General features: G+C 32.9%; 3 protein-coding genes and 2 long non-coding RNA genes across 8 annotated transcripts; all 5 read left to right on the top strand.

Annotated features, from left to right (window-relative positions):
- LOC101258282 (polyubiquitin) lies at positions 1 to 2,103 on the top strand. Its single transcript, NM_001366381.1, has 2 exons — positions 1 to 59; positions 554 to 2,103. The coding sequence occupies exon 2, from the start codon at positions 554 to 556 to the stop codon at positions 1,925 to 1,927; it is 1,374 nt and encodes a 457-aa protein (NP_001353310.1). The 5' UTR covers positions 1 to 59; the 3' UTR covers positions 1,928 to 2,103.
- Positions 2,104 to 2,268: 165 nt separating this feature from the next.
- LOC138337598 (uncharacterized) lies at positions 2,269 to 4,631 on the top strand. 2 transcript variants are annotated; one of them, XR_011210907.1, is made up of 5 exons: positions 2,269 to 2,767; positions 2,853 to 2,970; positions 3,590 to 3,927; positions 4,142 to 4,219; positions 4,421 to 4,631. It is a non-coding gene; the product is annotated as an uncharacterized lncRNA (long non-coding RNA). The 2 variants fall into 2 exon arrangements; XR_011210906.1 differs by lacking the exon at positions 4,421 to 4,631 and having other exon boundaries at positions 4,142 to 4,247.
- A 91-nt stretch (positions 4,632 to 4,722) lies between these two features.
- Positions 4,723 to 6,431, top strand: LOC138337599 (uncharacterized). Of its 2 annotated transcripts, none has more exons than XR_011210908.1 (4): positions 4,723 to 5,001; positions 5,107 to 5,453; positions 5,571 to 6,031; positions 6,149 to 6,431. It is a non-coding gene; the product is annotated as an uncharacterized lncRNA (long non-coding RNA). The 2 variants fall into 2 exon arrangements; XR_011210909.1 differs by having other exon boundaries at positions 5,250 to 5,453; positions 6,167 to 6,431.
- An 876-nt stretch (positions 6,432 to 7,307) lies between these two features.
- On the top strand, positions 7,308 to 10,625 carry LOC101257488 (protein translation factor SUI1 homolog). 2 transcript variants are annotated; one of them, XM_004244103.5, is made up of 5 exons: positions 7,308 to 7,634; positions 9,217 to 9,316; positions 9,569 to 9,774; positions 9,853 to 9,906; positions 10,362 to 10,625. In XM_004244103.5, exons 2-5 carry the CDS (start codon positions 9,280 to 9,282, stop codon positions 10,404 to 10,406), a joined length of 342 nt encoding a protein of 113 aa, XP_004244151.1. In that variant the 5' UTR covers positions 7,308 to 7,634; positions 9,217 to 9,279; the 3' UTR covers positions 10,407 to 10,625. The 2 variants fall into 2 exon arrangements, with proteins under 2 accessions (XP_004244151.1, XP_004244152.1); XM_004244104.5 differs by having other exon boundaries at positions 7,447 to 7,634; positions 9,197 to 9,316.
- Positions 10,626 to 11,351: 726 nt separating this feature from the next.
- LOC101257192 (thiamine thiazole synthase, chloroplastic) lies at positions 11,352 to 17,190 on the top strand. The gene is made up of 3 exons (XM_004244102.4): positions 11,352 to 15,567; positions 16,057 to 16,617; positions 16,721 to 17,190. The coding sequence occupies exons 1-3, from the start codon at positions 15,226 to 15,228 to the stop codon at positions 16,880 to 16,882; spliced, it is 1,065 nt and encodes a 354-aa protein (XP_004244150.1). The 5' UTR covers positions 11,352 to 15,225; the 3' UTR covers positions 16,883 to 17,190.
- Positions 17,191 to 23,868: the final 6,678 nt, after the last annotated feature.

Here is a 23,868-nt window from a genome sequence, read left to right on the forward strand (position 1 = left end):
ATCTTCTATCTGATTTCTATTATAATTTCTCTGAATTGCCTTCAAATTTCTCTTTCAAGGTTAGAATTTTTCTCTATTTTTTGGTTTTTGTTTGTTTAGATTCTGAGTTTAGTTAATCAGGTGCTGTTAAAGCCCTAAATTTTGAGTTTTTTTCGGTTGTTTTGATGGAAAATACCTAACAATTGAGTTTTTTCATGTTGTTTTGTCGGAGAATGCCTACAATTGGAGTTCCTTTCGTTGTTTTGATGAGAAAGCCCCTAATTTGAGTGTTTTTCCGTCGATTTGATTTTAAAGGTTTATATTCGAGTTTTTTTCGTCGGTTTAATGAGAAGGCCTAAAATAGGAGTTTTTCTGGTTGATTTGACTAAAAAAGCCATGGAATTTTGTGTTTTTGATGTCGCTTTGGTTCTCAAGGCCTAAGATCTGAGTTTCTCCGGTTGTTTTGATGAAAAAGCCCTAAAATTGGAGTTTTTATCTTGTGTTTTAGGTTGTTTTAATCCTTATAATTTGAGTTTTTTCGTTGTTCTGATTGTTGTTTTTATGAATTTTGCAGATGCAGATCTTTGTGAAAACTCTCACCGGAAAGACTATCACCCTAGAGGTGGAAAGTTCTGATACAATCGACAACGTTAAGGCTAAGATCCAGGATAAGGAAGGAATTCCCCCGGATCAGCAAAGGCTTATCTTCGCTGGAAAGCAGTTGGAGGACGGACGTACTCTAGCTGATTACAACATCCAGAAGGAGTCCACCCTCCATTTGGTGCTCCGTCTACGTGGTGGTATGCAGATCTTCGTGAAGACTCTCACGGGTAAGACGATTACCCTTGAGGTCGAAAGCTCAGACACCATTGACAACGTCAAGGCTAAGATCCAGGATAAGGAAGGCATTCCCCCAGACCAGCAGAGGTTGATCTTTGCAGGAAAGCAGTTGGAAGATGGCCGCACCCTAGCTGACTACAACATCCAGAAGGAGTCCACCCTCCATTTGGTGCTCCGTCTCCGTGGTGGTATGCAGATCTTCGTTAAGACTCTTACCGGAAAGACCATCACTTTGGAGGTGGAAAGCTCCGACACCATTGACAACGTGAAGGCTAAGATCCAGGATAAGGAAGGGATCCCCCCAGACCAGCAGAGGTTGATCTTCGCTGGAAAGCAGCTCGAGGATGGTCGCACCCTGGCTGACTACAACATCCAGAAGGAGTCTACCCTCCATCTTGTCCTCCGTCTCCGTGGTGGTATGCAGATTTTTGTTAAGACCCTCACCGGAAAGACCATCACTTTGGAGGTGGAAAGCTCCGACACCATTGATAATGTTAAGGCTAAGATCCAGGACAAGGAGGGAATTCCTTCAGACCAGCAGAGGTTGATTTTCGCTGGTAAGCAGCTCGAGGACGGCCGCACCCTTGCCGACTACAACATCCAGAAGGAGTCGACCCTTCACCTTGTCCTCCGTCTACGTGGTGGTATGCAAATCTTTGTGAAGACCCTTACCGGGAAAACCATCACCCTGGAGGTTGAGAGCTCCGACACCATTGACAATGTCAAGGCCAAGATCCAAGACAAGGAGGGTATTCCCCCAGACCAGCAGAGGTTGATTTTTGCTGGCAAGCAGCTCGAGGATGGCCGCACTTTGGCGGACTATAACATCCAAAAGGAGTCGACCCTGCACTTGGTGCTTAGGCTGAGGGGAGGAATGCAGATCTTTGTGAAGACCTTGACCGGGAAGACCATCACTTTGGAGGTGGAGAGTTCTGACACCATCGACAATGTGAAAGCTAAGATTCAGGACAAGGAGGGGATCCCACCAGACCAGCAGAGGTTGATTTTCGCTGGTAAGCAGCTTGAGGATGGCCGCACCCTTGCTGACTACAATATCCAGAAGGAGTCCACCCTGCACCTTGTCCTCCGTCTCCGTGGTGGTTTTTAAGTTGTGGTTGTCTGGTTGCGTCTGTTGCCCGTTGTCTGTTGCCCATTGTGGTGGTTGTGTTTGTATGATGGTCGTTAAGGATCATCAATGTGTTTTCGCTTTTTGTTCCATTCTGTTTCTCATTTGTGAATAATAATGGTATCTTTATGAATATGCAGTTTGTGGTTTCTTTTCTGATTGCAGTTCTGAGCATTTTGTTTTTGCTTCCGTTTACTATACCACTTACAGTTTGCACTAATTTAGTTGATATGCGAGCCATCTGATGTTTGATGATTCAAATGGCGTTTATGTAACTCGTACCCGAGTGGATGGAGAAGAGCTCCATTGCCGGTTTGTTTCATGGGTGGCGGAGGGCAACTCCTGGGAAGGAACAAAAGAAAAACCGTGATACGAGTTCATGGGTGAGAGCTCCAGCTTGATCCCTTCTCTGTCGATCAAATTTGAATTTTTGGATCACGGCAGGCTCACAAGATAATCCAAAGTAAAACATAATGAATAGTACTTCTCAATGATCACTTATTTTTAGCAAATCAGCAATTGTGCATGTCAAATGATTTCGGTGTAAGAGAAAGAGTTGATGAATCAAAATATCTGTAGCTGGATCAAGAATCTGAGGCAGTTGTATGTATCAATGATCTTTCCGCTACAATGATGTTAGCTATCCGAGTCAAATTGTTGTAGAATTGCATACTTCGGCATCACATTCTGGATGACATAATAAATAGGAAGTCTTCAGATCCCTAAAAAATTGAGAGCTAATAACATTAGTCCTAGATGTAACTGGGTGACAACCAAGAAAGAGACATGCAAATACTACTTTTGTTTGAAGGAGCATCCCTGGTTTGACATATTTTTTCTGAATATCAAACTTTGAAACTCTACCTAGTCTAATGTCTAACGACAGATCTTACTGGTTTAACTGCAGTGATATCTACTATCTTTTGGAATGTTTTCTCCTTCAGTTATACATCAAGTTCCAAGATGCAGGTGTGCTTGATTGATGTACATGGCTGTGAGAAGTGCATCCTGATGTTCAGATGATGGTTCATTCTAATGTCTTTTCCTTCAATCAGTTTTCTCAGTCTGACTTAGCTTGTTTCATCTGCATGTTTGAATGTTCGTTTACTCATAGTAATTGCATTTTTGTAGCAGAACATATCATTGGTCATGGTTTCAACTGTGCGCGAGTCTTATGCTTATTCAAACTAGGAAAGCCTCCGTCTAGAGGGTACACGAGTTGTTGCTCTGTGTGCGTCAGTCCATAGTATTAATCTTGCTAGTTGTAGTATATTGTTTATGTGGACTCGGAATTCATCATATGCTCCTTCTTTGCATCAAGTAAGGCAAGGTAATGTATAGAAGCTTTTTAACTCTTTCATGGAAGCTGGCCTTTGCCAGCATACCATCCAGAAGATATCAACCCTGCATCTTGGCTGCCGTCTCCATAGTGATTTTTTGAACTGTTGCTGGTTGTAGATATCTTCTTGTGCCAGTCCCTTCTGTCCATCGTTTTGTGTGTTGCTTCATGATCTGCCCTGTCCAATCAAAACCTCATGTATTTTCTCATGTTTCTGTTCATTACAACTTGTGTGATTCTGTGTTGTGGACAAGCAAAACGATGCCAGACAACTTATGATTTTGTGCGTGTGTGGTTTCAATCAGGTAAGCAGAAGACGGTAACCAGACAATTTTTTCTTGGGATATAGGAGTTAATGCCCGTTACTTTTCGGACAACCTTGATCCATAAGAACTACCAAATCAAAATTTCTGAATCATGACAAGAAATATATTCTAGCAGAGCATGACTCTGATGGTTGTTATCCCAGTATGAAGTTGATGCCACACTGTTATTCATGATTGGACTGGATCTTGCTAGGAAGCAAAGTTCTCTTCAATTATTCATGTAGTGTTTATCAATCTGTTGAGGTGCAGCATACCAGGGTCTTCCCTTACAGTTGGAGACGGACAAGTTAATTGTTAACGGAGTGCTACTTTTCATGGTAGAATGTTGGACCGTTCTTTTTCCCTATCCTTCTTAGTTATGTTCCATGAAACAATGCTGTGTGAACTGAAACTGTGAACTGAAACCAACTCCAGATTACTGTTCTCTTCCCGTATTTCTCCTTTCAAGACTTGTTTTCGGTCTGACATCACTATTCAGTATAGTGTCCTAATACTTGCTCAACGATTCCTCTAATTTTTTTTTTCATTTAGGAGAGAAGAAGACTACATGGACAATGATGAGACAACTGGAATGATTGATAGCTCTATGTACCTCTGTTCTCTTCTTTGGTATCAACTCCTGGACTTGGAATATTTTGTGAACTCAGCAGTACATGATGAGTGGATGAATTTATGATCAATTTGTTACAAGGCAGACTACTGACTAGAAGTTCAACAAGAGAAGCATAAAAAACTTATGGTTTTCTAGTGACAAGTAAGAGGCAATGTAGTTATGAACACCTCATCCAATTTTCTTTTGGTACATTTCAGGCAACATGGATGGAACGGAAATTACCAAATGAAGAAGTTCTGAATATATTTGAGCAGAGTCTGATGCGGATGTAGTTATCCTAGTATGAAGATGATGGACATTTGTGCCCGGATTAGAGTGTACTAGTACTGCTGGATCAAACTAGAGAGATGCTAATTAATATCTATCATGGAGTGCTTAATTGCCTATAGTGTATTGAGGTTGTCCCTATGATCTTACCTGTCTCTCTACTTTAAGTAGCGGTTCACGTTTTTCATGAATATCAGTGTTTTATTGGCAAGAATTATAAGTTCATTTTTAGTTGCATTAGCAGAAGACATTGTGTAGATTGTTTTCACCTGAGAGCTCAACTCAACCCGTTCCTGTATGGGTGCCACTTCTTTTTTCTCCACATGGAGTAGAGCAGAAGTATGTTGACAATGATTAGGCAATTGGAATAAAGAGGACAACACTATGTACATCTATTTCCTTCTTTGGTATCAACTCTACTGGGCTTCTGGTAGTCGCGCTTGCTACATTCCTGGCTTTGTTATTGATTCAATAATGTTGTGGAGATCCCAGCCTCTGGTAGTCGTGCTAGGTACTATTTCAATTCGTTGATCTGTTTTTTCACTTAAGATATTTCACATTGTCAAGTACATGAAAACTGCATGAATTTAATTTGTGATCAATTGCCACAAGGCAGACTTTAGGGACTGGATGTACAATCAAGGGAAGCATTATTAACTTACTGGCTGGCCTAGTAACAAGAAGTACAGGACCATTTTATACTGTAATTACCACTGCTTATAATTTTCTTTGAGATAGTTGATGCTGCATACGTTTCAGACAACTTTGATCTGCATGGAATCACACAGAAAAATTTCTGAATTATGAAGAGGAATTTGATGTGAACGAGGCTGATAGCTAACTTAATAAGAAGATGATGTTGGATCCAGCTAGGTGAAGCACTACATAGCAACTTTCATATGGCGTGTGTCAGTCTATTGAGGTGCCATCGGGTCTTCCCGGTCTCTCTTCCTTCAGATTGAGGTTAGCCTATTTTATGGATGCCAGTAGCTTTTTGGCAGGAACTTGAGCTAGAATTATGTCTCAGCATTTGGAGATGACTGGTTAAACTGCTTATGCAGTGCTATTTTTTCAATGTAGGACTTTGGTTTGTTCCTTTTGCTCTTATATTTCTACACTAGAGTTTCAAGAACGACATACAGGAGTGTGATGGGATAGATATACACTTCATGGAGTGGAACCAACACATTCTCTTCCCATATTTTTTTCCTTTCACAACTTGCTCTCGCTCTTATGCTGCAATTTCGTATTTTTCCTTAATTTTAATTTCTCAGAATGTGTATTTCTTGCAGAAGGCCTCGTCTGGACTGTTTTACTCCTGTTATGGTTGTGTATATCTTGCAGAAGGCCTCGTCTGGACTGTTTTACGCCTGTTATGGTTACTCAAACAAGGCAACGGTGCCTCCTTTTAACTCAGTCAAATCGTTTTCTGGTTTGCTTTCAATCAGGTGAGCAGAGAACTGTTGACAATGGAGAGAGACTCGGAGAAACGAGAGAGGGCCATCTTAAGATTTGATTCAGTAACGTTGTGGAGCTCCCAGGTTGTATCTTCAAGACTCAAGCTCTCAACTATTCAAATCTTTGATCTATTTTCCGTGTAGGATATTATGCAGACTTCGGATATATGTAGATTTACAGGAATCTCTAATCAATCACAGTGAATTGTGTCGAGGCAGACTTTACAGACTGAAAGCCTGACAAGAGAAAAGCAGACTCACTAGTCTTCCAGTGACAGTTTGAAGGCTATTTGATAACGAGAACTGCTTGCCTTTTAGACAACCTTGATCGTAAATCAAAATTTCTGGATCTTGACGAGGTATTTGAGCAGAATGAAGCTCTGATGGTACTTATCCCAGTATGAAGCTGAGGTCCTCGATCCAGCTAGGGAAAGATACTGTTAGCAACTATTCATGGTATGTGTTCACAACTCGAGTCCCCCCATCTCTTTTCGAGGCACATTGGACCGCAGAAACTTAAGCTCTATATAATATCTCTCTGTTAAACAATTTAGAGACAACTGGTTCACTGCTAACATCACTAGTTGTCAAAGGCATAACTTTGGATTGGTCTTCTTTTCATATCCTTGAAAAAACTAGTTTCAAGAACCACATACACCAGTTATAAAATCAATAGTTTATCATTCTTTTTCTTTGAAGTCTAGTTTTCTATCTGACATTGCTCTCACCACATTTTTTCTATGTTGATTCTCATCTATAATTGTATGTCTCTTGCAGGCATCCTATCTTGTTTTACATATGTTATGGTTATATATCTAATAAATCAAAGGCAATCGCTACCTCCTAAAACTCATTCAAGTTGTGATATTAGTTTTATTAGCTGTACTTGAAGTTGATGAATTGTGAATTGTAACTTCAAATCCCTCTTTAGATGTTGTGAATGCTTATCTATATATATATAGATGGGCGGCACCAAGATTTTAACCTTTTTCGGTTCTAAATTTTTGAACGGGCTACTTCAAATGTTAATAACTGAGTTCTAAATTTAATATTTATATATATTTAATAAATTTTTTAATGTAAATGCATTATTAAGCTAAAGCTAATGGATTTGACTAATTTTAAGCTCGAACTTTTAGAAGTTCTAGCTCCGCTCTCGTAAATATATGATAACCTTGCTGATGAACTATTCAACATTTTATCAAATATTTAAATATGTGTTTTTTTTAATATAAAAAGAGTTATTGTTTATTTGTGAGTGGTTGGGTATGAAACTTGTAAAACGGTAATTCAACAGTAAATTCATAATTGTAATTCAAATTAAGGACTTTATATATCGAATGATACAAAATTATATTTTGAAACGAATCTATCTTTTATGGGCAAAAGTAGACTAACTCAAAAGTTCAAGGACTCAAAAGGTAATTTTAACAGTCCCACGAGTCTACGCTGGTCCGTCACACAGAGTATTGTATCTCCCTTTGTTACTTTTTTTAGACCGACCTAACAAAAAAGTGGCAAAAGCATATCTTTATTAGCTGATTTCACATTACATTTTGCTTTTCTTTTCTTCTTCTTCTGTGTACTGACGACTTTTCTGTGCTTTGCTCAAAAGACTTATCCGGATTTTGGGGTCTGCTGTATTGCTATCGTCTTCAATCTTTACCAACCCTAACCTTCGGATCAGGTAATATCTTCAATACCCACTTGTTTCTTTTGGTTGATAATCTGTAGATCCGGCGTATTAGGTTTGTTTTGTTTGACTGGTAGTTATTTATGTGATAAAGATCGGATTTTTATTTCAAGAATTGGGGGAATTTTGGGGATTTTGGGATAGAGATGTTGATTTATGATGGTCTTTGTGTTGGTTTTGCATAGGTTGATTAACTTCAGGGGTATTTGTTACTGGATAGATGAGAAGAATGATCTAGTGTTTTGTGTATGTGTTCTGGTTGTTCTATTCTTGGTGTTGTGAGGCTTCTGGAATGATCTGGTTATGTGATCATATATTTATGAAATTTAACATTAAGGTTTTGAGTTTTTGGTGTCTTATGAAGCTTTTGTATTGGGTTGTTTTATCTTTTTTTTTTTGGCCTGATTGTGATTGTATTATTTTTTAAGAAGTTTCTCTAGAGCTATGAACTTTTTCTGATGCAAGTTTAGGGCCTTTTGCTTTTGGGTTGTTTCCTGTTATTTCTTGAGGAATTGGAATTATTTAGGACTTTTGTAATAGAGTTTTTCATTTCTGATTCTCAGTGATATTTTATTTTGGGTTTGTGTTCTCTTGTTGAATTCTAGTTGTATATTTGAAGGATTTTGATATCACTTTGGAATTTGTATTGCTATTTTTTGTGCTTATTATAGTTATCTGTTGAGTGGACTAATATGGTTGTTGGGGGAATAAAGATGTGTGTAGGACTACCTTTTCAAATTCTGTTTTTGTGAAGGATTTCTTTTTCTGATGAATAAGTTTCTGTATTTGGTGCATCTGGAATGAAAGGAATTATAGATGTTTTGATGGGATTTCAGTTCCTAACCACATTCTTAAATCTAATTGTTTAGTCTTCTTATATGGTTGGTTTAGGCCTCTGTGGAAACTGTTGATCTTTTTTTTTTGGGACTTCAGTTATTTTGTAAATTCTTGTACAGGAGCAGACCTCTCCTTTTTGCTGTAATTTTTTGCTTACATCTTTTTGATGCCTTCTAACAAATTGGGCTTTTACCAGTTCTTTTGCCTCCTGCTTCTCTTTATACTAAAAACATGTGTGGGTCATCTCTTTCTATTGTACATATGGCATGCAAGATGATAATGGATTGCCTCTTTCTATTGTACATTCGACATGCGAGATGATAATGATATCTGTCTGAATGTGTCTCTTGTGTATTGTTTTGGTAAAAAGTATTGGAATTTTCTGCAGGACTTCTATGTTGGTGCTGTACTGCAAAAACTGTCTGTATCTGATATATAGGCAATCTTTTGTTGTGGTTTTTTCTTTTCCAACTCTGTTTGCTACTAAAGCCTTCTTTCATCTGTTCAAGTTTATTTCCTATTTAGCTTTTGAGTTTCCTGCTTTTTGGATAGGATATGCTGGTTTGTATTGATAATCTGATATAACTGCTTGTCTACTGTATAGGATATTTAGATCATCCCTTGTTATTGTACGCGTGCAAGATGATAACAGTCTATGTTGATGGTTGTCACTGCTTGAGACGTGGAATTTGACTCTTGTTTATTATTTTTTGTAATAGCTGCTTTTTCATCTGCCTAGGTCTGAGCATCCAAGTTTCGAGATCTGTGTGCTCCTGTTGTCTTCTACTCTCAGCCAAGTTTCATGTCTGATCTCGACGTCCAAATTCCTACCGCTTTTGGTATGGGGCCTCCTTAAATCATCTCCTCTTTTAGTGCAATTTCGTGTATCTCTCGTCTTATAATCAGATCAGTAAATCAGTTTCAGTTTAATGTTATAAAGTTTGGGTTCATGTTCTATTAATGTATAGTAAAAGTCTAGATGCAAAAAAGGGAAAGGATTGAGTAGAAAACATGTTAATTCAGAGGATATGAGTTATATCTTCTTTATCTTCCATGCCTGAATAATCTTGGTGCTTTATCATGCTATGTAGATCCCTTTGCTGAGGCAAATGCTGATAACTCTGGTGCTGGGTCAAAAGATTACGTGCACATCCGTATACAACAAAGGAATGGTAGGAAAAGCCTGACAACTGTGCAGGGGTTGAAGAAAGAATTCAGCTATAACAAGATACTGAAGGATCTCAAGAAAGAATTCTGCTGCAATGGTACTGTTGTCCAGGATCCTGAACTAGGCCAGGTTTGTAACTTTTCTTTCTAGTGTCTGTCTCTGTAATTCGAGTTCCATGACTAATCTATGTGTTCTGTTGTTATGAAGGTTATTCAACTTCAGGGTGACCAGAGGAAGAACGTTTCTACCTTTCTTGTCCAGGTGAGTGTGGTGCAGATTGAGCATGTCTTTTTGCTCGTTCAATATTAAGTTATAATTAGATGCTAAAAAAGCTTATAATTATGTCATGTATTAAGAATCATCTTTTTATTACACGTTTTGCGTTAACTTCTTCTGTCAATCCAGAATTGTATCTTTTGAACTGAAGTGGGTTAGTATTAGGCTGAGCTGTGCTCATTAACAATAAAAAAGCTCTTTTGGTTCAGTAATCTTTTAGATGGTGGGTCTTTACGTACTGGGAGTTACTTTGTTGAAGATTCACTGGGCACTGGCAAGGGTGGGGATTATAGGACAGACATTGACAAATTAACAACTCTACTAATTCTGTAGCTCTACTTAATTGATAATTTGATATGTTGCGGAACTTTTATCTTTTCAGTTGTTATCTACTATGTACTTTGTTGCTAATTTTCTCCTTTTTGGATTCGCGAAAGCAGGCTGGAATCGTGAAGAAAGAGCACATCAAAATTCATGGTTTCTGATTGCTCTCATCAGCCTCAGCTGCACAGATATTGTACTTGTTATGTCAGTGCCAGAGATATGCTATCCAAACTCAGTTCTACTAAGCTTGCTACTGTTTAATTTCTTCTGGTTTGATATAAACACTATATTTGCTTCTCTATGTTTGGTCTGAATATGAATCGTGTTATATTTTCAAGCACTTCACAAACCAATGATAATATAACTGTGTGCTCAAAGGACGTGAACCTTGTCGTTTTGGATTGTTGCTGATCATTTTAGAATTTGCCGCATGTGTAGCAGTACTAGTTCATGTGCTTTAATACCAGTTGATATTGTTTGGAATCATTCTCGATTTGCTGGTTCTTGGAATTCTACTGTTGGACTTCAGTACTGAATGGTAGGTTAGGGGTCATCCAATCTTTAAACTTCGTTAGATCTGTTTCTTTTGTCTAGTGCAGACTAGGCACATCATCGTCTGGATACACTACAGAAGCCCAGTATTTAAGTGAAGATGAGTAGTACAGCTACTGATTAAGATTTGTTTCACTTTCTTACTATGTTAGTCGTCGCATGCATGCTGCGATTCTTGATCTCTAGATTTCAAGATCCATTGTGAGATCTTCGTTCTTGCCATCATAGCAACTTCAGGTGCATGTGCTTGCCATTTTTGGGCGTCTTAGTTTTTTCAATGGGATAACTAAGTCACATGTGGTGACTAAGTTATATCTCGAGATAACTAGTTTTAGGGCGAGTATTCTGGGATAACTAGTTCTCGACCAAGCGATCTAGTCAGGAATCGATAAGCTAAGTTTGCCGTTGTAGATACCATAAGGAAGGCTTCGTATTTACAACAATAATGAGGACATTTTTTCTACTTCACTAGGGGATTTGACTCGGAAAGGATAATATTCAATGACACTTCCTATCCTATTTTTCCTTTCAATTTTTATTATTTTATGTGTTAGGGGGGTTGGGATGCAATTTTTAAATATTAAATTAAATTATTTATGTTCAACTTTTAGATCGATAATTAAATTCCGATTTTTTGGGGTGTGTACACTCCTATTTATGTGTTCCTTTGGTCAAGTGGATTTTCCTTTCCCTCCCTATCAACATCATAGAAATAGATTTTTATCTCCTAAAGATACTCTCCAAATATTTTTGTACACCACCGGTTTGTTCATAACTTTAAATTGTTCGATTATTGCTAGAACTAAAAAACAAAAATAGTGAGGCTCTTAATTCTAAAAATAATAATAGTGCTAACCACTATCTTTATATCGAAGAGAAAAATGATGGTGAAATTTAACGCTTGCGTCAGGATTAAAAAATTGACACCACAAAATTGTTGTGTAGTCAAATACTTTTAGAAAGCAACTGTTTTCACCAAATGTATTTATTTTTAGAGACCTTGAAGGGGCACTTATGATCGGGGGAGGTTTGTATGCAGGTTCATAGAAATTTAAAATATTTGCAAAAATTATCGTCATAAATATTTGAAGTTGAATTCGATTATTGTTAGAACCGTTTGGTAGATTTGAAGATGAGTTATATAGATAAAAATTTATATATATAAGTAGTACTTGTTCAGTAGATGGTTAGAAAGGGTTTGCAATTTTTGAAATTATGTAGATGATATACGAGTAACCAATACTAATAATATAATGATTTACTTATAACTAATTATTGTATTATCAAGTGTAACTCTAGCTTTAACCAGTGATCGAACGATCTTTGATAACATAATCTTAAAATAGCTACGACACAATAATGAATTCAATGTGATTTTTGTGTAAGGACTGAAAAGGTGAAGTGTACGTAAACCTTATTTCTATCTTCTGAATCTCGAACTTTCTTGAAATTGCATACAATATGAATTTGTGTTTGATTATGAAAGAAAAAAACAAATAGTATTTGCCCCCAATAGATTTTGTTAATGTGGTGGAAGGAGATATTTTTATTTCTAAAATAGCAAGTGTCTTTTTCACTTATAACAACCTCACAAAATGATGATCAAAGAAGGGCCAACTCAAAAAGTATGAAAAGACTAGAAAGGACAACACAATGACACCTAAAAAAAATAATGAAGCTAATTTTGGACCATTCAACATGTCTATAAATCAAATCCACGCTATCACTTTCAAAATCGAAATTAAAATTTTAAATTTATAAATTTTATCTTTGAATAATAAGCTTATAACATATACGTCTTTTATAAGTACGATATTTAAATAAGAATTTTATTGGGCTCGTAATTGATATTCTAGCATAACTCTTGTCCTTGCGGCTTGCATGAGAGGATATTCAATAATGTTGTATGGAAATTGAAATAACCTACATATTATATTAAGGAAGCCATAGCCAAATTAAATAGTTATAATATTTGTTGTTCATCACTAATTATCGATCGTAGAGACAATTTTTTTACCGAGTTAATGTTCAATATTTATTATATAATGATGTGATTTTCCAAAGATGCGATTCAAATGAATCCTTTTAACCCCTGTCGTGCCACTTATAATATGAAAACATATATATTGCATCAATTTGCATGTTTGGTTTTGGAACTCTTTTTAATCGGGACAACTTTTGAATACCTCAAGAGAATCGTGGATGGTTGATCACCAGCATCGATCATCATGGACGTATATATATAATAAGATAAAAATGGTTTAAATTAATTGTTATACACTTCTTTGTTTTTATACGATCTTCAATATTATAAACTACTAATATTCTAGGACAGTAATTTTTTATTTATTTATAATATATGGAATTTATATATATAATAATATATAGGATACTAATATATATTGGGTTTTCCTAGGACAAGAAATTGTTAAAAATCAAGATAAATAATCCAATTAAAACTGGGCCCTCTACTTTAATACATCAAAAGGCCCAATATTGCAAAACCACTTGCAGAAGAAGTGGGCCAGCCTTACTGTATCATTGATTAAGACCCTTCAAATCCTATCCTTCTCAAAATTAAAGTTTTTATTTTTTTTAAAAAAGAAAAAAAAATATATTTAGTGTAATTTTACTATTGAGGTCTACGGGGTTAATATGTATGCACGGGTGGTGGTTCATTACACATCTTTCGTCAGAAAGTTATGCGGTATACAGAGGTGAAATGTTATATATTATGAGTGTATATTTAATTATACACCATATTTTAATTTTGAATGTGTACATGCTTTATTCTTACGTTAGAGGTATAGAGGTTGATTTCAATGATCTCTCGGCTCAAAGAGAGAGTTTTGATGCAAAATTATAAAAAAAAAAAACAAAAAAAAACCCAGTAAAATAACAAGATGTAAATAAAATGCATCACTATATAGTAATATCCTTTTCGAAATAAAGAAAAAATTGTATGCCTATCTACGTGTCCACTAATTGGGTTTCTATCAATTATTATTATTACTTCCCTCCATTTATATATCTAAATGAGTGACTCTTGTTTTATATAATAATAAATTTAAATTCATACATTCTAAATAAAGGGAACAGATTTTGATAAAAAAATAATATATATTTCCTCTATCTTAGTTTAAGTAGTTGCTAAAAAGAAAAAATTATTTATAAAAGAAAATTGCTTTTTATATGGTGAGCTTTTAATTTATTTTGCAGATAGTTAAATTGTTTCTTAACAAAATTGGAGATTTTAATTATTTCTGAACTTTTGAACATTAAAAAAGGTTTAGAACTTTTACTGGAGGAATGTTAATCATTTTTCTTACTGTGGTTATTAAAATAAGTTAATCTACATTTTAAAACTATGAACACAATAATTATTCTTTTGTTACATTTTGTGTGATACTAAATTTCTTTCTAAAAATATATTAGTTTAAAACATTAAACTATCATTGAAGTGAAGTTCTTATAATCGCATATATATTACTACAGGCTCAAAATTATATATATATTTTTAAAAATCAGGTGAAATACATAGCTTTAAATTTATAGTTAATTTTATAGCTAACCATGATTAATGATATAATCAAGGGAAAAAAGTCTGAAAAATATTTTAATTTTGGTCGAAATTATTGTTGCGATATCAGATATTATAGAGGATCTTTTACTCCTGCACTATTTCATCGTATATATGTGCCCACATGTACACATTGCTATTTATAATTATGCAATATTTCTACGTCCACGTAGACACATATAAACCTTCAAAATAAATTATTGAATAGTGTAAGGGTAAAAGATCATATACAAAATTTTGTATCGTTATATCATTTTTTATCAAAGTTTGAATATATTTCAGACATTTTCTCATAATCAAAGTATATATATATATATTTGATAATTCATTTACGTAATATGTACATGAGAACACACACATAGAAGACAGATAAATAAAATTTGAATTTATTTCGACGAACAATCATGTCTTCCAACTTTGCATGTGCACGAGTAGATACCTAAATTCATATAAAATTCACAAGTAGACGCACATAATATATATGACATAATACAGATAAGATATCATGTAGAAAGAACGTGTCAATTTGTTTAATTTAATATAAAGTTAAGCGTCTACTTATGACTAATATTTCGTCAAATTTTAGTAAAATAGATATTTTATTGATATATAATATAATATAATTTAATAACTAAATAAAATATCGCTATAAATTTTAAGGTCGGAGTAGTGCATGCTTTACAAGTGTTACTTACACTGTAACATTGCCAGATATTTTTCTCATCACTCAGCTCTACACTTGTCACTCCCCTATATATATCCTTCTTCTTCCCCTTCCATTTCCACACTCAAAACTCAAAACACAATCTTCTCCGCCCTAAATCCCAGTTCTCAATTCTTCTCCATCAATGGCTTCCACCTTAGCTTCCTCTGTTATTTCCAAGACTAATTTCATTGACACACACAAATCATCCTTCTATGGCGTTCCAATTTCATCACAAACTCGATTGAAAATCGTTAAATCGACTCCACAAAACATGTCTGTTTCCATGTCTGCTGATGCTTCTCCTCCTTACGATCTCGGAAGTTTCAGTTTTAATCCGATTAAGGAATCGATTGTTGCTCGCGAAATGACTCGGAGGTATATGACGGATATGATTACTTATGCTGATACTGATGTTGTCATTGTTGGTGCTGGATCTGCTGGTTTATCTTGTGCTTATGAACTCAGCAAGAACCCTAATGTTCAGGTATAACTTCTTTTTTTTTTTTAAATTATTAATACCGAGTTCTTATAGCGTTTTTGAATTAACATACAATAAAAATTGGGTTTATCGTTGATACTAGACTTTTATCTGCAATTCGAATTCGATCTAGATTTGATATATGATAAATCAAGGCTCAGGTGACTTGTTCTGGCCTCGATTGTATCCCTCTCTTGCAAATTCACGTGATACTGATTGACTTGACATCACGAATTTTGAATTTTATCGGCTCAAAAGAAAACACAGGTTTCCTGTTAAAAGTATTTTACAACTTTACTTTTACTCATAAATCATGTGATACTTTTGTCCTTAGCCTAATTTGCTAGTATTAATTTGAGTGGGGCAATTCACACGTAACACACCATTCGCGATCACAATGAACTCATTTGATGTTCTGATAGCTATAATTTTGGTAGATTACAATATCTATGTTCTTCAATTTGTTGTTTATGTGAATTTACTTTATATGTATAGGTGGCTATTCTTGAGCAATCTGTGAGCCCTGGTGGAGGTGCTTGGCTAGGTGGACAACTCTTCTCTGCTATGGTTGTGCGTAAGCCAGCACATCTTTTCTTGAACGAGCTAGGCATTGACTACGACGAGCAAGACAACTACGTGGTCATCAAACACGCTGCCTTGTTCACCTCAACCATCATGAGCAAGCTTTTGGCCAGGCCAAATGTGAAGCTCTTCAATGCTGTTGCAACAGAGGACCTTATCGTGAAGAACGGAAGAGTCGGTGGTGTTGTCACTAACTGGTCTTTGGTTTCCCAGAACCACGACACACAATCCTGCATGGACCCTAATGTTATGGAGGCTAAGATTGTGGTCAGCTCTTGTGGCCACGACGGCCCCATGGGCGCCACCGGTGTTAAGAGGCTCAGGAGCATTGGCATGATCAACAGTGTCCCTGGAATGAAAGCTTTGGACATGAACGCTGCTGAGGACGCGATTGTTAGACTTACCAGAGAGGTCGTACCTGGTATGATTGTCACAGGAATGGAAGTTGCTGAAATTGATGGAGCACCACGAATGGTTAGTATGAAATACTTGAACTCCTATATTGTATAAACTCATAATTAGAAGTTAGAAAAGCAACAAACAATTCAACTAATTGGAGATGTTATACATTGTACAGGGTCCAACTTTTGGAGCTATGATGATATCAGGACAGAAGGCAGCTCACCTCGCCCTACGAGCGTTGGGATTGCCCAACGCCCTTGATGGAACTGCAGAAACAAGCGTCCTCCCGGAGCTTATGTTGGCTGCAGCTGATGAAGCTGAAATTGCTGATGCTTGAATGTAATTATAGTTTTCTAAGCAAGGATTATGAGAAATATTAGTTTTTCCTAGATAAGTGAGTATGGTTGTGGTGGTGATGATAAATTGGTAAGGGGATGATGAATAAGAGTCTTCAAGATGAAAGTCATTGTGTTAACTTTGGCTATTTTATTTTGATTTATTTCTATTTCGAAACTTTTATGGAAGAAAGTAGATTTTAGTTTTGGTCGTTCCTTGAATAATCTTTTAGGCCTTTTGGGCTTTGTACTTGATATGGTTTGGGCCTCATTGGAGAAGCCATATGAATGAACATTGTGATTGGGCTAAGATGTTTTTGCACTAATGGCCTTTTGAGGATTTACATCCAATTACTTTCAAATGCAAAATTTAGTTGATTTGATTTCGATGGAGTTTGTGGAGGGTAAAGAGTACGAAGACTTTATCACTACTTTGTGGAGATAGAAAAGCTATTTTTGAGAGACTTTCAGCTCAAAATACTTAAATCACGATGGTTAAGAGCTAATTACATTATTTTTCTATTCTATTTTAAATAACGAAAACTCCTTGAAATTTATAAATTTTCGATTCATTTTTAGACTTTTGGATATATCATCGGACTTTTCGATGCATTAGTAGATATTCGAATACATATGTGATGGATGTATCAAAGAGGGGAAAGACATCTGGATACATGACTAGACTTCCGGATATGTCAACAAACATCTGGAACATAGATAAGGAATGTATCAGAGAGGACAGAAATATATTCGAGAGGGGATATGAATGTATCAACAAAAGGAGAGTGATGTATCAGGAGATATTTGATTTTTTTTAAATAATAAAAAATTGCAGAAATTATATCAAAATAAAATGTTTATTTAGATCATTTTTCTAATATTTATTGGTAGAAGTTGCACATTGAAGAACTGGAAAAGATATTTAAGAAATTGAAATCGAAGATAATTTATCATCATGAATAATGATGTTGAATGAAATGAAAAATGATAATAGAGTTGTTATTGGGATATAATGGTATAGCCTTAGTACTCGAAAGTTTTAAATATACATAATAAGAGAAAAAACATAAAGTGATTCTTGATATTATTTTATATTTTAAAAAAGACATTTTAATTTGGGGCGTGCTATTAACCTCTAAATAATTTCAAATATATATTATTACATCATTTCGATCAATTTCAGATTTTAAATACAAATACGATCACACCCCAATCATTGCGTGTCACATGGTAATTAAATTTGAAATACTATTTATTTCATGTTAAGTTTTTCTTTATTTTTCTCTCTTACCTTTTTGACTTATTTAACTTTACTAGTTTAATTTTAATTTCATTTTAAATACTATTTCATCTCCCATCCTAACCTCACCCTACCCCCACGTCAAGTGACACCTCCATTTTTTTCTTCTTCTATCAAATTTCTTTCTTTTTAAAACGATACTATTTACTAGATTTTTTTGAGTTATTGATAACAAAAATAATGTGTTTTCTAAGAAAAATCAAAGTTGAAGATATCATCAATTAATTTATCTATTTGAAAGAATTAGAAAAAGAAAAAGTTTAATTAAAATTTGGATAAAATAAATTAAATAATACCTATTAATTTATCATCTTGAAATCTAATAGTTTATCGAATTGTTCCAAATGTAATAAAATAATTAGATATTATTTTAAAATTGAAGAGAGTTAAACTTCTATAGTAAAACATGGAGGTGAAGTTGTGGTAAAAAGTGACATTGAAAGTGAGAAATTTCAATGAAGATGACAATGAATTTTTGAAGAAGAAGGAAAAAAAGAAAAAGAAAAAATAATGAGAAAAAATTAAAATAATAAGAAAAACAAGAAAATATATTTTACAACAAAATACATGTAAAAATAAAATTATATTCGTTTTTTAGTTTGTTCACGCTTTTTAGGAGGGTGCATACACTCTCCATGCAAAGTGGACAAAAATGTTGTAATAATATGTCTAGAATTTTTTAGTAGGGGTGTGCATTCGGTTTCTATACTATTCGGTTTGAATTTTTGATTTTTGGTTTTGAAGAAGTGTAACCCAATCCAAACCAAAATAAATTTGGTTTGATTTAATTTCTCTCTCTTTTTTTTTTTCGATTTCATTAATCAGTTATGTCAATAATTAGAAACATAACCAAATTTTGTATATGCTTACTCTATCTATTTGTATACGATTTTATGAAAAATTCATAATAAATTATCCTTTTCGTATATTGGCAAAGGAAAAAATAACGGAGTTCTGAAAAATTCTTAAATGTACATAATATGCATATACTTACCCGACCTCTTTAGCAAATGGAATTATAGCTATGAAATACAATTATTGAAACTATAGCTATAAAGTCTTATTATGTCTATTATGTTTGTTATTTCTAAAATATTCTCAATATATATTGAGTATACATTTAACTATTTAATTTCAATCAACTCAAAAATTATCTTAAATAATCTCAAAATTTAAATATGAAATTTTCTTGATATCTCGAATTAGTGATAGTTAACTCTAAACAACTGAAAACTGACACAACGATGATAACGAAGGTGGAGAAAAAATTGGCAATTTTTTTTGTAATCAAATTTACCTTATGAGTATTACCTTTGTCAAGGTGATAATTACTGATCTTTTATGTAACCAATCACAATATATTTTGGTACATTGAAAACTAAACAAAATTTTTGTTTGATTAGTTACTTGACTTAATTTTGGGAGGAAAATAAATTTCACACGTCTTCTTAAAATAATAACATATCTAAAATTCAATAATGATTTCCCTTTTTTAGATATATATGTTTTAATAAATATTTATCGTCTTAAATAATAATTTTAAGAAGATAACATTATATGTCCACTTTGATAAGCTACATGACTTAAGTTTAGGAGGAAAATAAATTTCACCCGTCTTCTTAAATTAAGATATCAAAAATTTCATAATTATATGCCTTATGTTTCATTAAATTAATATCGGAAAAAAGTTCAAAATTTCAGAGACACATCTTAATTAAACTAAGGTTCTATTTACCTCTGAATTCATTTTTTTTTGTAATTTTATGCACCTTTTTAAGCATAGGTGGAATCTAAATATCGCCCACGTGCCTCAATTGCGTGGAGTCGTCACAGACTATGCCACGTAAGACCAAAAGTGTATAAAGTTACAAAAAAATAAATTCAGGGATAATAGGACCTTAATTTAGTCAAAATGTGTCTATGAAATTTCGATTATAATCTAGGATATTGATGCATTATCCTATTAATATTTATCGTCTTAAATAATAATTCTAAGAAAATGACGCTGTATATTCTCCTCTTTAATAAGCTAGATAACATATAGACAATTTGTTTCTACTTCAAACAATTCTAATGATTGGCCATTTCAACAACTTTTTGTTCTTCTTCATTCTTTAACTTCTGCATGAAATTAGTTAACAGAGATGAAGAAGTATTGTGCCTAAAGAAAAGGAAGAGTTTGTTGACTGAAATAATTATGAGTACTTTTATGCTATATTATTAATGTAGATGAAGATCAATGGTCAAACCATTAAGTTGGAAATCGATTGATCTTTTTAATTTTTGACTATGTTTTTAAAAATAATTTTATTCTTTTTATAATTATGAGTATTTTTTACTGCGATATTATTAATGTAGAATGGATAATTGCTTTACAAATATATAAAGGATAAAGGGTAATTCAACTTTTGATTTGAGTTCTTTTCACGTATCATATAATTAGTTTTTTAACACGTGCGTTGCACGTGATTACTGATTTCGAAAATATATGTGTATATATATTTATATTTCAATTTGATGAGGTTCAACCATGTGATTAGACAATATTTGCTTTGTATTGTTCTTGTTATGTAACTAGATGTGCTTTGCATGTGTATTCCACGTCAAATTCTTTAGATGTCATATGAACATGTGAAGAGAGCATCTACATTTTATATATTCACATATTTTTATATTTGTTGTGAGTTTTTTTTTTATAAAAAGAAATTGAAACATTTTAAAATAATATATTTTGAAGTTAGAAAATCTTGTTGCCTTGGTTATACATTTGTGACGTATTAAAATACTTTAATTTAAATGCAAATACCTACTCAAAAATAAATATATATTTGCCTTAATGAAAATATTTATATCATAAAATTAACTATTAAATAAAGGGATAATGCACAAGTACCTCCTTAACCTATGCCCGAAATCTCAGAGACACACTTATATTATACTAAGGTCATATTTCCCCCTCAACTTATTTTATTAATAATTTTCTATCCCTTTTCGGTCTACGTGACACTATCTTGTGGGTCGAACGATAATTGACTTTTTTCTTCAAGCTAGATTTAAAAATATGTGGTTGAAAAATGAGAGGAACCCCTTTATTTATAGTCAACAAAGAGTAGTATGAACAAATGTTTTTTGTGTCTTATCTGAAAAGTCACGACCTTTTCTAGAAGTCACAACCTTTCGAAAAGTCACAACTTATTGAAAAAGTCACAACTTATTGAAAAAGTTACAAATCTTTCAAAAAGTCATAACTCATTGAAAAATCACAACCCTTTGAAAAAAGTCACAACTTATCGAAAAGTCACAACACATCGAAAAAGTCATAACCTAAGTAAGTTATAATAATTTAACATTCAAGTTAGAAATTCATACTTTTTAAGGTAATATAATCATATATTACTAAAAGCATGAACATAAAAGTTGAAAGTTGAATTACGGTTTTACCCCTTCTATAAATTAAATTGTTATAAAATATTTAAATATTGTTATAAATTCATAGAATGAGTGGATAGTCCATAAGGTTGGTACATGAACAACCATTCATATTCACTAGGTTACATGAACCTTTTTGGATAAGAATGTATCTATTTATTATGATATTTAATATGGTGACCTTTGGAGTGATTTCTCACTCTATAAATAGGGTTGTTCATTCACTATTGTAATAGATACAGATGACACTTAAATACACTTGAATAAGAAGAAAATTCCCCTTCTTCTATCTACTTCTCTTGTCTTCTTCTCTTTATGATTATATTCTTATGAGCTTGATTTTATAATAAATATTTGATTGTATAAATTTAATTAAATGTTAATGACTTTTAGACTTCCAAAGATTAATTCCTAATTAAGTATCTAATCTATTAATATTTATCATCTATAATCTATATGTATATAATAAATATAATTTTTTAAAGAAAAAATCTTTACCTAAATTTCTTTACTTTTCCTCTTCTAATTACTTTTTCCTTAACCCCTCTCATGAATAATAATTCATATGATTGATGTGGATAAAATATTATCCTTTATGATAAATAACGAAATTTAATAATTTAAAGGGTGCAAATCTACAAAATGGAGACGCACATTGATAATGTCCTCTTGATTATTATTAAAGAATGACTCTAGCTTCACAAATTTAAATTCATTAATGCTTAATTACATGATAAGAATTTTAGTTGTTCTTTCTACATTGTTTGCTAACTTTAATTTCTTTTCATATTCTTCATTTATTTATTATTATATTCTAATTACTTATTTAACTTTTATACTCTTAATATTCATAACTCTCATCTTTTAATATTCATAACCTCCAAATATTTAAACTAAAACTTTAAGATATCTTTTGATATTCTTTCTATTTTATTTATATAAATTCAACTTCTTTATCTCATGAAACCCCTAATAAGATTATTAGGCTATTATTTTTATTTTATAGTAAAAGTAGATGATGAAGACTCTTGAATTTCGATAGGATATGAAAGGAGTCGATAAGAACTCAGAAAGTTATGTACTAATTTTATACTTATTTTTTCACCTATATATACATCAATCTTATTAGAATAATGTCTATATTGTATTTTTTTCTTAAATATTCTGTTTTTTTTGTCTTTTTTTAAATTATAAAATTGACTAAAAGTGCATAAAGTAAAAATAACTATCACACAAATTCAATATTCCAATAAAGATATTAAAATACAACATGATAAGTTAATGTATACAAAGCACCAGGCCATAGTAAATTATCAATAATAATAACACAACAATAGAAAGTATGTTGTACAATAACAACAAGCAAGAAACATAAATGTTAAACTAAATAAATAAAAAGAGACAAGAAAAGAGAGCATAGAGATTTTCTCATTTTTTTAAATTGGTTTAAGTCTATATATTATTGTGTGAAATGTCACTATTTATTATTGGATAACATTGAAAAATACAAAGAGTTGTCATAAATAAATATTAATCTATTTGAGATTATCGATGAGAAATGAGAGTAATGAACATAATAAATATAATTAGTGAGAGTCACGTACATTTACAAGTTGATGGTAAGTTATATATACTAATATGATAATTTACTATTTACTATATTAATATTAATATTTAATTTATTAAACAATTTATAAAATTTAAATGTACAGTGCAAATAAAACTGTAATCTAAGAAAAAAATATATAAAAGAATTCAAATATACTAAATCTGTAATGGAAAATCATTATGACTAAGTATTAAAAAATCAAATACATTCTTAAAATAAAATTACAAATTCAAAAAAAAAATCAAATATGGAAGCAAGTTTAGCATAAGACTACCAACGAAAATGCAAATTGATAATGTAAATTGAAGACATTCCTTTCCCTATTTTTAAGACATTCATTTCCCTGTTTTTTATTGATAATGCAAATTGAAAAAAAAGCTATTGTAATAAACATTCAACCTTTGACCATAAAAAAAGGTTAAATGTTTTGGAAGAGAAGTTAACGAAAACGACATTCAACTACATAAATGGAGGGGTCTTATCATAGTTCTAATCTCGGCAAATTACAAAAACAAATACATCAAACTCCGCTATTATAGTAATTGAAGTGTTATTCATCCCTATAATCACATTACGCCTTGTAATCTTGACAGAAATCCTCAAAATTTTCTTTACTTGATTAAAGCTTCTCTAGTCTTCTACACACAAAA

The sequence above is a fragment of the Solanum lycopersicum genome, chromosome 7, assembly GCF_036512215.1.
Source record: "Solanum lycopersicum chromosome 7, SLM_r2.1".
Taxonomy (NCBI): domain Eukaryota; kingdom Viridiplantae; phylum Streptophyta; class Magnoliopsida; order Solanales; family Solanaceae; genus Solanum; species Solanum lycopersicum.